We start from the raw sequence: 15,491 nt of genomic DNA on the forward strand, positions 1-15,491 counted from the left end.
TACATGCTCAATAAAAATGAATATTTATAAATAATGTAATAAAAACAGCTTTTTGTTTTGTGAATTGGCACAATTATTGTTTCAAATTTTTGTTTGGTAATGGAAGGGATAAAGTTAAAGAAAGAGGTTAGGGTGCCAACATTTGCTCTGTCCTGTTTTCCAGTGACCTAAACCCAGGGCCTAAATATTCATAATAGGTGTCATCCTCTCGTATTATTATTATTTCAGTAAACGGTTGGTTGCACTGTATGATTGCTCCATCATCCATTATGAATTTTGATCAGATTATCATAAGCTGATTAACGTACAGTGTAAGGTCCTGTGTTTAGACATGGAGAATTCAGGGGAAAAAGTAAGAATTTTAGTCCAGTAGAAATTGATTTACTGCTCTCTTTACTTAGTACAAAGAAAGAGATACTAGAGTGTAAGAAAACCGATAGTGTATCTTTAAAAGACATAGAAAAAGCTTGGCAAGAGCTAGCAGAAAGTTTCAATGAAATTAGTGGAACAGTAGTACTGGTAAGAGATTAAAGGGGAAGTATGAAAACCTCAAAAAGACCTGTAAAAGGAGATTTTCCGAAGATAAAAAAATACACATAGGTGCAGGTGGAGGTCCGAATCAACCGAACTTAATAATAACTTATATTAAAATAAAAGAGATTATTGGCACAATACAACTTGAGGGGCTACCATCTGTATGTGACTCAGATTGTCTTGGCCAGTCATCACTACTCGCATCTGTGGAGCATCCATCTGCAAACATTGGAAAAGCACAATTTCCTCCTCAAATCCAATCAATTCAAAATGCCAATGTAATTCCCTTTTCATCTGTGAATCTGTACAAGTCTGTAGCTTCTGAATCCCAAGCACTTGTCGCAGATGACGATTCAAATCCCACTGATCAGGTAATTGAAGATATATACCAATAGTATCTCAGGATGATATACAAATTAATGAAGTAGAAGCCATTCCATGTAGCAGTCAATTCAGTATTAGGGACCTGAGGAAACCTACTTCCACTCCACTACTAGTAAAGAAGAAAAGACCATCATTAGACAGTTCATTGACAGGAAAGAAACTTATGGCATTATGGCAAGAAAAACAAGTTCTGCAGTTACAAAAACAAGCAACAGAGGATCAAATTCAGTTCCAAAGGATGGAGCATGAATTTAAAGTACCGGTAACATAAATATGAAAGAAGAACATAGAGTGAAGATGAAACTCACAGAACTTCATATAAAAAAATAAGGAGTTTGATCATGAGATGAAAAGAAGAATTCTTGAACTTGATGTTAGGAATAGGGAATTGGACCTTAAAACAAACAGCTAACTGAAATCACAAGATTTTGAAGTAGTTATGGTGTTTATTTTGTTCAAGTCTATATGTTCTTTTTTATTTAAATTTAAAAAATTTAATCCAACATATTAAATCACATTAGGTAACTTATATACTGATAACTTCAGTTTTGTAGTGGTTTGTAGTGGTTGCAATATGTTATGATGTCATTTTGATATTTTCATAATGTCATTCGGTTTATATCATTCACTGTATTAATAATACCATATTCAACATATCACATCAGGTTATCATGCTACTTAAAACAGAAGATATTTAAATTTATGTTAGCTTCTTAAATAATTGAATAACAAGTTAATCAGTAGGTAGTTTAACTTAATTCCAATTGAAAAACGAAATTTATTGCATGTTATCACCTATCACATAATTTATATATGGCTTATTTATAATCTAGTAATAATACATGAGAAAAAAACAGTAGGCTAGGCCTAATTATAACATGACATCAAAATGTTCATAAATCGTTAGTTTCATTTCTAATTATTTTAATAGACATGAACATAATATGACAGTATATTCCCTCCAGCTAATTTCTTATATGTTATAAAATAAACACACTGCATATTTCAAGTAATTAGTTACTTTCTTTCATTGAAATCCGACATTAATATAATTTTGATACAAATGCAGATTTATTTCAACTTGTAACATCACTGCGTAATTAAAATAAAGTGGGACTTTTACATAAATTGTGACTACACTATAATGTGTTAAAATATTTGTGTATCAGTAGTAATATTTTATACAACACAGTTACAGTTAAGTCATGTCATCATTAGATTCTATATTATGACGGTTGTGTTGCATCTAAAGCTACACCACACAAGATAATGTGTCAGATTTAAAAAAATAAGAATTTTAGGCTTAATAATTTATGGTGTAAGTTACTGGTACAGGGTACTGCTTAATTTTCAGTGAAGTAAAGTTATAATACTTTTGAAAATATCCAAGTTTAACATGAATAATAAAGAATGTTACATGTACTACAGTGAATGAAACTTACTTTATGTTAATTTCGTCCCTTTGTTTCACTGATTCACAAACAAATTTTAGTCATGAACGTACTGATGGATAAGGTGCTGGTAATGCTTAATTTCCAGTGAAGTAAAGTTATAATATACTTTTGAAAATATGCAATTTTAACATGTATAATAAACAATGCTATATATATACTGCAGTGAATGAAACTTATTTTATGTTAATTTAATCTCTTCCTTCACTGGTTCACCAACAAATCATGGAAGTACTGATGGATAAGATGGTTTCGCCTGACATTATTTTCTGCTACATTTGGGTGGTTGTTAGCTGCTTGAGGGAAGTTATGCACAGCGTTAATGGCATCCAGCTGGTCATCAGTAACAGGAGGTATATTTTCATTCTCATTGCAAGCTATATTGTGTAAAATAGCTGTTGCCACAATTACACTTTGAATTCTGTCCAGTAGCTAAAACAGGAAATCTTTTCTATACCCCATAGCTCCTCTCTACTCGACTTCCAGTCCTTATGATGGGCTCCTGAAAAAGTTGTTCCTCTGGCGTCTGTGTAATTGTCAGTGGTGTAATGAGATAATTTTGTACAGCATATCCACTATCTCCAACTAGAATGGCTGCACCAAATTCTCCATCTTCAAATCGCCTCTTAATTCTTGAAGAATTAAAAATATGTGAGTCATCAGATGAGCCTGGCCACCTAGCCACAATGTCTCGAATCAACAAGGAAGAATCAGACAATTTGCACATTAATTGAAAAAAATTCCTTGCGATTTCTGAAGATTTCTGCATTTCCTCCACTGGTGATTGTATTTTCACATGTGTTCAGTCAATTGCACTTATATAGTTAGGAAAACGCGAAATCGTATAAATTCCGTGCTTAACCCTTGCCGTTCCTTTAGGTGTTGTTGGCATGTTGATACAACGCTGTGACAAATGTCCTATAGCTGTAGAAACTTTTGCAAGGACTGAGAGAACAGAGACTGGAATTAGAGTACAGAGAGTGGACTGAGAGGACAGAGAGGAGCCTGGGAAGATAGATAGAGCACTGAGGGATATGGAGTAAGCCCTAGATCATAGAGTAAGCTAAGAGAACAGAGACTGAACTGAGTGGCAAGAAGGTGGAGAGCGAGGATGGTGAGTAGACTGAGAGACCAGAGAGTGGACGGAGGGGACAGAGAGTAGACTGAGAGGAAAGGAAATGGACTGAGAGGACAGAAAGTGGACAGAGATTACAGAGAGTGAATTGAGAGTACAGAGAGTAAACTGAGGGGCAGAGAATGGAATGAAGGGACAGAGTGGACTGAGACGACAGGGAGAGAACTCAGACAACAGTATGTAGCCTGAAAGCATAGGGAGTGGACTGAGAGGATAGGGAATGAGCAAGAGGAGTGGGAATGAGCTAAGAGAACAGCGAGTGAACTGAGAGAAAAGAGAGTGGACACAGAGAATGTTGAGTATATTGAGAGAACAGAGAGTGGACTGAGAGGACAGAGAAGGGGCAGAGATTACAGAGAGTGAATTGAGAATACATTGTGTGGATTGAAAGGACGGAAAGTGATACAAAGAAAACTGAGAGGATGGAGTGGGCTGAGGAGAAAAAGAGTGAACTGAGAAGACGCAGATTGGACTGAGAAGAGAGAGAGAGGACTGAGGTAGTAGAACAGGGAAAGGAAACAGAGTGGACCGATATCAAAGAGAGAGTACTGAAATTACAGTGAGTGAGCACAGAGAGGACTGAGAGGAAAGAATTCTGAATCGCAGTTTCCCCAGTTCACTCTCAGTCCACTCTCTATCCTCTCAGTTCACTCTCTGTATACTCAATCCACTCTCAGTTTTTCACCCCACTCTGTCCTCTCTGTCACCTGAGTCCATATTCTGTACTCTCTGTCCACTCAGACTAATCTCTGTCCTCTCGATCCACACTCTGTCTCCTCTCTGTTCTCTCAGTCCACTCTCTGTCACCTCAGTCTACTCTCTGTCCCTTCCCTGTTGTCTCAGTCACTCTCTGTCCTATCAGTCCACTCTTTGCCTTCTCAGTCCACTCTCTGTCTTCACTCTGTCCTCTGAGTCCACACTCTGTCCTCTCAGTACACTCTCTGTTCTCTCAGTCAACTCTATCCTCTCTGTCCACTCACTCTTCTCTCAATTCACCCTCTGGTTTCTCTCTATTCTTTTAGTTCCCTCGCTATCCCCAAAGTGCTCCATCTATTCTCTCAGTCTACTCTCTGTCCTCTCAGTCCACTGCCTGTCCTTTCATCCCACTCTCTGTAGGCCTACTCACAGTCCACTCTCTATATTTTAGTCCACTCTATGTACACTCAGTTCACTCTGTCACTTTTGTGCCTTCTCTGCCCTTTGCCTTCCCTCTGTCCACTCTCTCTCGTCTCAAAGTTCAGTTCATGAAGGAAATAGAAGACTGAGAATAAAACAATGACTGAGAAGACAGTGATGACTGAAATTTAGTGGAAGGGGTTCAATATGTAAGGTTTTTTTAGATTTTCCAGCAAATCCTTCATACCCACATTAATGAATTTTAATTTTAAGGGGCTCGAACTAAGGAGATAACACGCTCACTAGGTTCAAACTACAGTCCGATATTTAACGGAGGGGGTTCATTATGTATACAAGTTTAGGTTTTTCCTGCAATTCTTTATTCCTACAATAAGCAATTATACATTTTCAGGGCTCGAACTCAGGACCCGTCATTGGGTTAAAACTACAGACTGTAATGTGGCGGAAGATTTGCATTGTGTATACAAATTTTTAGATTTTCCTGAAATGTTTTATTCCTTTAATAAAAAATTATAAATTTTCGAGGCTCGAACTCAGAGAATAATACCGTCACTGGGTCCAAACTACAGACTGTAATTTGGCGGAAGTCGAGCAGTGTGTATACAAGCATTTAGATTTTTCCTGGAAATTTTATGCCTCTAATAAACAATTATAGCCTACACTTTCGGTATTCGAACTCAGAAAATATTGCCGTCACTTTGTCCAAACAAGAGATTGTAGTTTGGCGGAAGATGTGCATTGTCTATACAAGTTTTCAGATTTTTCCTGAAATTTTTTATGTCTCTAATAAAGAATTATAAATTTTCGGAGCTCAAACCCAGGATATAATGCCGTCATTGAATCCAGACTACAGACTGTAATTTCGCGGAAGAGGAGCATTGCGTGTACATGTTTTTGGACTTTTCCTGTAATTTTTAATACCTATAATGATGAATTATATATTTTCGGGGCTCGAATTCGGCCTTAATTGGTTCCTATGTTGGCGGTTCCATAGATGAACCGTTCCTACCTACTACAAACATAATCTTTGTAATAAGACAACAGTATTTTACACTCATTGCGCGTCTTGTACTCTCTGCTCGACCTGCATTAGGTTTTTATCGGGAGGAAGATTGGCATAAGTAACAATTTTCGTTACAGTGGAGGCAGATGAGTTAAGGTTGGTAGCGCAAAAAGCGCTAGAAATATGTTGGCACTCCTTCAGATGTTACAGCATAGCGGGACAAATACTGCAGTAGAGCCGAAAAGGGCCCGCCCCATCGAGTGACGTCACATTCTGCATTACGGCCAGGGGCCCGTTTCACAATTCTTACAAATTACACATTAACAATTTACAAATAACAAGTAAAAGATTACAAATGCTTGTAAACTGTGTTTCACAATGCTATTTTATTAGTTTGTAAAGTCTGACGAACTTCACAAAATCAGCTAAAGAAATTTACAAATACGCATTATTGGTTACACAACATCACCAAAGACAGTTTACTAAAATCGCTAAGGAGCAGAGCTAAAATCGCTGTATTTTTACTACTGTCGATACATATGTTTATATTTTGTACTAAAATAGCTTATTCTAAGCTTGCTGATTCATATTTCACCAACAGAAAATATAAAGTATTGTTAAAAATAATTAAAAGTATTTAGATTTTTATATATTGGCGACAATGGAGTTTCATGTTTTTGTGATTGGTCGAGAATACCAATACGTCTACAGTATTACTTAAATAACCAAAGTTAGCACAAAATTCAGTCAAATAAGTAAACAGATTTGGTTCATATACAAATATGCAATTGATAAAATATTTACGATATCTAACCACAAAATCAGGTTAATTTTTTGTGTTGATCCATCAGTATTTATTAATGTTGCATCCATAACCTCACAAACACTAGTGATCCCATCAGCAGCATAAAAATTCTGTGCTATAGTATATAACATTTTGGTGCTCAAAAACCTGCCCCGAATTTAACTCTTTTAACAACATCATCTACCCTGTGGGCACTTTTGCACACTGATATCTTAGAAATTCCGTGCTTATCTGCTAACCCACGGAACTGACAGCTAGTATGCATCCAATGCAAAACAATACAATTCTCGTTTTGAGGTTAGGGGCTAGGGCATCATTTTTCTCTTTTGGATGTTGGATATGATGTCCCATATCTTGTAGGAGAGATTCCAGCGAAACGGGACTCGAAACGACTTCAGAATACCGCTTAAGTAATGTCGCTATTGCATTATTGAATTATTTATTTTTGGTGCAGGGAACTTTTTTATTAAGTGCGAGTATTTATTAAATACAGTCTTCGTATATAAATATTTACGCAGTATTCTGAAGTATAGCGCGGAACTCATTCGAAACCTTTCATTAAATTTATATAATGATACGAACGTGTTATTAATTCTTGCCCGAAGAATTTTACGTAGGCCTATACGTCTTCGTTTGATTAGACCTAAATTCAATATCTTCGTCTGAGTCATTAGAACTCCTTAATAACATGAAAACTGCTTTAGTTTAATTCTTAATATTATCCACTTACTCAAAAATCAATTTAATAAGTATTTATTTATTTATTGTATTTATTATCAAAAACCTGTCTCGAATTTAACTCTTTTAACAACATCAATTACCCTATGGGCACTTTTGCACACATAACTTAGAACCAATGCAAAACAATACAGTTCTCGCTTTGAGGTTAGGGCACCACTTTTCCATGTTGGATGTGATGTCCCATATCTTGGAGGAGAGATTCCAGCGAAACGGGACTCGAAACGACTTCAGTGTCGTTATTGTATTATTGAATTAATTTATTTTTGGTGCAGGAACTTCTTTTTTAAGTGCGATTATTTATTAAATACAGTCTTCGTATATAAATACTCATGCGGTATTCTGAAGTATAGCGCGGGACTCATTCGAAACCTTTCATTAAATTCATACAATGATACGAACGTATTATTAATTCTTGGCCGGAAAATTTTACGTATACGTCTTTGTTTGATTAGGCCTAAATTCAATATCTTCGTTTGATCATTAGAACTACTTAATAACATAAAAACTGCTCTAGTTTAATTCTTAATATTACCCAGTTACTCAAAAATTAATTTAATAAATATATCTTTATTGTATTTATTCAGAATTTGTTGCAATATCAAACTTTACACATCTCAGAGCTATTGTAGAAAAATGTGCTAACTTTACAAGTAAAGTTTACACGTTTGTAAAATTACCCTTCATTGTGAAACAGAATGCTTGTAAAGTGAGCAAAATTTAATTTGTAAAGATTTTATTTCCTTTGTAAAGTTCAACATTACAAACAAAGATTGTGAAACAGAAGTTTACAATCTACAAGCAAAGTTTACAAATTACAAAGCTTGTAAACATTGTGAAACAGGCCCCTGGTCTAGATCACAATGGCAGTGGTACTATTCTTTTGTAATAAATTAGTTATAAACACACGGTGACGGTTCTATTTTGCATTGCCTGTAATGAGGCGATATTAGCGATCCTAGTGGTGAGCAACTACCTAATGTTTGCATATTTACTACGTATTGAGCTTCGCGACTGTATATACTAGACTGTGATAATACTATGGTCAGAGGTGAAACAACATAAAGCGGCAAAACATTGTCAATTTGCTAGCCACAAATTTGTTAATTGAATGGAACGTAAGAATACTGCTTAGGAACTTACATGTTTATTGCATTATTGATTTTATTATATTCGGTGCAAGGAATATCTTTTTTATTTATTTATCTTTCTACTATCAATTAAAAAAACAGTTTTTTTTTTGTAATTATTTAAGTGGCAGTCGTTGTAAGTAGCCTACTTACACCATATTCTGAAGCATAGCTAATTAATTGCAATAAAACACTATTTTCGATTCCGTAATAATTTACATCACTACTCTGAATCTTGATCTTACCTTTGTGCATAAAGTAATATTGAAAAAATACACGTTACCTACAACCCTAGATCATATATTATAATATGATCTAGGCTACAACGAAAGCAATGAGCAAGCACAATTAAATCGATGTCACCTTAGAATCTCCCGCCTCCACTCAGCGTTGCCAAACCTATCCATGCTCCGGCTTGTAACTGGAGAAGGAGCTGAATCAACCGTAGCGAAATTTTGGCAGCGTATTTCGTGTTTCCGGAGTTGGGACCCTGAACATTAGTCACAACATGGCATATTTATCCATGGCACATGCTAATACGGGAGGTTGATAGTCTGCTGTTGGTTTTGAATTACTTTTAAGGAAGTTAAGAGAGTTCAGTTATATAGGTGATCCGAATGTTTCAGAAATTGCGTTTACATTTACATTTAGGCCTATTATGTAAGAATGTTCACTAGACCGAAAGTTGGAGATACTGAGGAAGAAATTTTGAAACTCCAAGAAGAATTTTTAAGTAAACAGCCCGTATCGTCAGCTACCGTTATCAATAAACGAAAATCTCAGGACAATGGAACTATTGGCATTACAGGTTAGTGTGGTGGTCACCTTCCAATTATATTTATATGAGTTAAAACAATAGGAAAAACAGGGAAAATAATGTCGGTAGGATGGATAGAACACATCCCGAAACAAATCCTGCAGTATGTTCCCCGTGGAAGAAGATTCGTTGGTCACCCGAGAGATCGAGGGATAAACTTCAGAACACGGTTATTGAGTAAAGTACATCAGAATGAGCAGTCCGCCCTCCCTCGGCCTTTACTACTTTAGTGAATGTGAGCTAGCCTATACGGTTCTGACTAGCGGAGAGAGGAAGATATAGAAGAAGAAAAAATTTCGGTAGACTATGGCCCAATTTGCACGGTGCTTGAAGCAAGTCTACTTTCCCCTGTGACTTGGTCGAGACAGTCAAGTTGTGACTTAGCTGTGAGCAGTCAATCCCCACATTCCAACAACTACTAATTCTACTTACAAATCACACAACCACCTGTTTTCAGGTTAGGCCTACTTAATTATTACCTGGTTAGAAACAAGTTGGAATATGCTACAATAATTTGGAATCCTCGTTGCAAAAAAAAAAAGTTCATTCAATTGAGTTGATACAGAATAAATTCCATACGTTCCTATATTATAAGATATTCAAAATACCTTGTCCATTTCAGTTCCCAACCATAATATCGAGATAAATTTTTGGTTTGCATACGCTCAATGACAGAAGAATCACTTACTCGATATTTATGAGAAAATTATGAACAAAAATAATACTGATTCTGCTGAAATACTCAAACTAATTCCATTTTATACCCCTCTAAATATCAATCCTTCTTAATATATCCAACTGTTTGCTGATAACATAAAGTCCACTGTAGTCTATTCAGTTGTTGTTTTTTACGAGAAATGAGGGGTATTTTGATCAGTGTTCGTTATAGATGCCTGTTGCTAGTAGTCGGAGTTGGGCTGTAGTCAATGTATACTGCAGGTCTCTGTCTTCTGCAACTGGTACTGATGATTTTAATTTACTGCTTTTATGGTTTATGGATGGTCAGTATAGAAGAATGTGTTCAGTTCTTCATCATCATTATTACACCACAGACAAGTAGTATTTTCAGAAATGTGAAATCGGTGTAGGTACAATTGTGTGACAATGTGACCTGTTCTGGCTGTTGTTAAAAATGTTTGAACATGTCTGGGCAAGTTTTTGTACATTTCCAGGTCATTTGCATTCTTTTGTACGGACTGTAAAATTTTTCCTTTGTCAGAAGAGAGCCAATTGTTGATCCATAGATTTAGAAAATGAGACTTTACTGAAGCAAAAGAACTGGATAGAGATATCACTTTAAGAGGTCCTGGTTGCAAATATGTTGCCTGTTTTCCAATATTATCGACTTTCTCGTTTCCATGTATACTACAATTACTAGGTATCCATTAAAATGTTATTTCCTTTTGGAGCTTTTTTAGTTTACTTAATTGTTTCTGAATTGGAATAATTCTATGTGCATATAGGTTTGGTACATATTTAATTATATTAAATATAGTCCCCTTGGAGTCGGTAAGTATGCAAATAGATTTTTCAGAAATTTGAGTAACACACTGAAGAGCAGCATCAATAGCTAGCAATTCAGGTCAAGACTGGAGGAGGATGAACATGGTATGAAATAATTTTCTTGATATTTTTGGAATATAATACCCTGCTCCTGATGTCCCATTATTAGGATTTAGAGATCCATCTGTATAAATTTGAAGGTGATCCTTATATGTGCTGCAGATTAGTTCCATGGCATCTAACTTAATGTATGGAGGATCATTTTTGGAATGATTTCCTGGAATTTGTATACTATGTTCTGGAATCACCCATTTCCATGGAGGAATTTCGTTCACAACTGCAGTTTTAGCAACGAGTGTGTCTGTGATATAGACTGGTATTTATTCTTTGTTTATTTTATAGAAATTACACAGGATATTATCTGACAGTTTGGAGAACATCTGAGATCTAATAAATATATATATATATGAGTTATTCCATGTCAAATCGCACAAAATTATACAAATTTTGACCTTCATATTTCTGATTGCGTTTATATTTTTTTTACCAACTCTATGGGTCTCATGAACCAACAAGTGTATTTTTATTTTCTCCTAAGTCCACATGTTTTTAAAATATTACATGTTAAAATTCGTTAAAAATGTCGCACAATGCAACATTTAAAGTGTCATATTTCTGACGATATTGATGTTAAAATTTTTTTTGAAAAAATGCATTTAAAAGCTTAAAGTACTGTCTTTTATTAAATATTTAATAACTAATTTTAATATAATTATTTCAAATATTTTTTTATAATTCAATTTTTAAAACATACACATCAATGTGAAATAGCCCTATTAAAAATCTAAAAAAAATGCTTACTAGGTGCACTGAAGTATTCTTAATAATTCCAGAAAAAATCAGAATGAGATCTCCAATAGTTTAATGGAAATTTAATTACTTATGACAGAATGTGTAGCGGTCGCCGCAGCAGCAGTGAACGGGAAGCGTTAAAGCGCGCTAAGAGGTTTATCAGCGCTGGATAATTGACTGAACATTGCAACATTACACCCAGTACGGATCAAGTTACTCGAGGAAACACTGCTAATTTACTTATTATGATATCTTGAAATAATTGTACATTATGATTTTCAAATGTTTCTTTTCATTCACATTTTAAATTTTCATTCGCCTACCTTCTTTCTTGAAAGAAAATTGTTTTATTAAATCTTTAGTTTTTGACAACGGAATGAAAGAATATAATTTTAATGTACCAGTTATTGGTTTTAGATTATGGTATCTGGCCTGCAAATTTTCAGTGTGGTTTTTGTGCTTATTGAATGGACAAAATATAAATGACACGTTAGAAATGTTTTTTGTGACTAATCAAACAGTTTTTTTTTTTTGTGTTGTTATAGGATCTTGTATAGGCTAACTCTCGTGGCAAGTCTTTTAACAGTATCTCCAATGCCAACACATGGACCTTTACCATGCGACATTGCAAAGAAGTGTCATTTAGCACTAATTCCATAATCGTCTTCATGTAAGCAATTATTTTTAAAATTCTTTTTTTTTTTTTTTATTGTGAACTTGATCCATTGGAAAAGTAGATGATTTTTTTCATATCGTTGAATTTTTGCTTTAAGAAATTGATTGCTTCGGATTGAAAAAAAGTGAAAGGGACGGTGTCATGTTTCATGGTTTCTTAGATGACATTACTTTTGTAACGAATTTCTGCATCTCCTTTGAAATATACTACGAAAGGATTTATTTATTTATTTAAATATACAGAATAAAGAATATAATTACAAATAAGAGAAATAGAAATAAAATAATGCAATCAATATAAAAAAAGGAGATGCAGTAGTATTAACAAAATTTGAGACCGAATGAGCAGCGCTCGTGTTCGGTCACAGTTCAGATATAATATTAATAGGCCTATAATAGAATATAAAATAAAATAAAGTAAGAAGTAAAATTAAAATTGTACTGTATTGCGGCTTGGCATATGTTCCAATGCACACCTTGTATTGAATCTTGTATTACAAATGAATAATTTTCAGAAAAGTCTGCAATAACTATGTAATTTTCAGGTTGTACTTTCTTTGCATTCCGTCAAAAATAAAATATGGCTGACTTTTGAATGGATGATGATGCATCTTCTACATGAAAAACTTAACATGCTAGGGAGCCTTTTACTTTTGAAACTTTTCACAGGGGTATCATTTTGTTGTATCATTCTTTTCTTGATAGGGGATTCTATTGACATCAAACTCTTGTTTAATTCCTCAATATTACTGATTTCTAGCACTGTGTCCATAGAACTGCTAGAAGAAATACTGGGATAATCACTTTCTCTGTCCGCACTTTCATTTGATTCATGTTTATTAATATCACAAGAACTACCGGCTTCACATATAATTTCACCTGACCTATGCGGAAATTGATTGATTTTTACGGAACAAATCACATATTTGCACACTCAAAGACTCCTTTAAATTGAGCTTTATCAATAAGTCGCGACTTACTCGTCTTAGTGTACTTTTCTTTTTAAAAGCGTGATTAGGAAGGTAAATGGATTTAAACACTTGTTATATATTACGCGATCTTTACCATCACTCATGTTGTATAGAAGTCACGTCACTGCGCGAAATTCAAATCCAAACTGATTATTTTTCTCTCACGCCATCTGTTTACTGCCATAAAGTTTACTGCCTTATCCAGTCTTGCTATCATCAAACACTTGGCAATATTACAGTATAAACTGTGAAGGGCTTCCCCCTGAGCTGACAATAAGGTAAGATATTTACTGTTCCTTAAGGTATTAATCATTTGATGATTAGTATGTTGACATCTGATGCAACGGGAAATTTCCACAGGCAGCCTTCTAGCCTATGGCTGCAAGCAGTTCATTAGCTGGGCATCGCGAGCGTGTGCATGCCTCCGGAAAATAAATTGTTACAAATGTATGGGTGCCGATCCCATATTTATAAATGCAGTAGTTTACAGATAATATATCAGCGAACAAGTCTATATTTTTTTCAGATTTTTAACTTGGCTATTTAATATAGTAATTTTGCTTTGAAAAAGAAATGATTAAAAAAATAGGCCAAATTTTAAATTTATTTGTGATAGGCCTAAAGTAATAAACAGTGTTGTATTTCGTCTTTCAAACGCGCCAAACCGCAAATCTCAATTATATGTAGACACAGAGTTCCAAGCGAGTTTATGTAACAGTGCGCGCATAATTTGCGTAACTTCAAATATTCATAACTACACAAATAATTAATAATTGTGAAAATAAAAAAATACGGGTCTCCTTATTTGATGTCTGGAATTCATGAAAAAAAATTCGACCATTTCCGAGAAGGTCGTGTTTTATTGCTGTGCGATTTGACGTGGAATGACTCATATATACATTGTAACTTTTATACAACAATGCGACTTTTATTTCTACCTTTAACCACACCCCACACTCAATAGGTATTCCAGTCAACACAGTAGTTGTTATTGCACTTCACAGAACGACAGTGACTATTCACGTTTATTATTGAGAAGAACAACAATGTACTTCTAATTTCAACTAATGTTCACAAAGCACTATGTACAGAACAAAACTGTCAGCTCACAGTTCGTTCGCCTTGGCTAGTTTTTCTAGCTCACTCACTCAAGTTCACTGTACGTCGAACCCAAACCTCCAGATACAATTCACTGCACTTCGAACCCAAGCCTTCCAGATACAGTTCACTACACTTCGAACCCAAGCCTTCCAGACGCAGTTCCCTGCACGTCGAACCCCGCCCTCCAGATGTGGTTCCTTGCACGTCGAACCCAAGACCTCCAGGTACGTTGCACTCGCCTGGATACTGCCACAGTTATGGACTTATTCAAGTTCACTGCACCTCGAACTCAGATCCTCTGGATACGTCTCCGCTTACTGAAGACTAACTAGCTCTCACGCAGCTGACTGACTAACTGCTCCGAAGACTGCTCGCGCTTTTATTACTAGACCATAACATCTCGAAACTCATATCCGCTTGGCTTACGGAATCTTTGGGAGAGAACTGCTTCCAGATGTTTTCCCCTGCTCTCTCCACTCTGCGTCGTGACCGCAGTTTTCCTTCTCCTTGCCCCGCGCCACACCACAGTGTCTACCGAAGCCCGAGTTTCAGTTCCCCGTGCCTCCCTCTCGCTCTTTGCCAAACTGGATGCACGCGCACACTCCCAAGGCCACCAGGATTTTCCAGAACTCTCCACACGGTTGCCAGGCTACAAATTCCAAGCTGTAAATGTTTCCTTTATTCCTTGTGTCCTAACAATATCATAAGCATATGCTAATATTTGTGTTGATTAATAGAAAATTGTAGCTCAACTAGATTAGATTACATGATACATTTATTTGAATTTAGAAATTTTTTTAACATATTTTTTCTACACATGAGAAGTTTAATGACATAATCATCTTTATAAAGTTTGTCACATGATAAGAGAAAATTTTTTTTCATTTGTCTAGACACTACCCAAAATTCGTCTTCGAAGAAATTGTGTTCCAAGTTTGCTTCTAGTAGAATAACAAATGCAGAACCCAAAAATGAGAAAAATGAAAGAATCGCAGGTAAGTACTTCTTTAAGTAAGTTTAAATTATTAATTCGTTGATTGATTATAAATTGAGAACTCGGTTATTATAATATAATGTACTTTGTTTTTCTTTCTGTATGTGTTCAGTTTTCATGGCTGGTCAGATATCATGCTCCATCTGTCAAAGGACTCTCCAGTGTGAATGGCTCTTTTTTGTGAGTCGATGATAATGTTTAGGAAATTAGTGAACTGATACTAGGGAGAATAAGTGTACATTGATAAAAGCTGCCTCAACA

The 15,491-nt window shown here is 35.3% G+C and overlaps 1 protein-coding gene across 1 annotated transcript in view; it reads left to right on the forward strand.

Moving 5' to 3' along the window:
- The first annotated feature begins 8,801 nt into the window (after positions 1-8,801).
- LOC138701622 (RNA polymerase II-associated protein 1-like) overlaps positions 8,802-15,491 on the forward strand; it is a 94,170-nt gene continuing 87,480 nt past the window's right edge. Inside the window, exons 1-2 of the mRNA XM_069828699.1 lie at positions 8,802-9,125; positions 15,130-15,231. Coding sequence (XP_069684800.1) covers positions 8,984-9,125; positions 15,130-15,231 — 244 coding nt within the window. The 5' untranslated portion in view covers positions 8,802-8,983. The remainder of the gene's footprint in view (positions 9,126-15,129; positions 15,232-15,491) is intronic.

Source organism: Periplaneta americana, chromosome 6 (genome assembly GCF_040183065.1).
Source record: "Periplaneta americana isolate PAMFEO1 chromosome 6, P.americana_PAMFEO1_priV1, whole genome shotgun sequence".
Lineage (NCBI taxonomy): Eukaryota > Metazoa > Arthropoda > Insecta > Blattodea > Blattidae > Periplaneta > Periplaneta americana.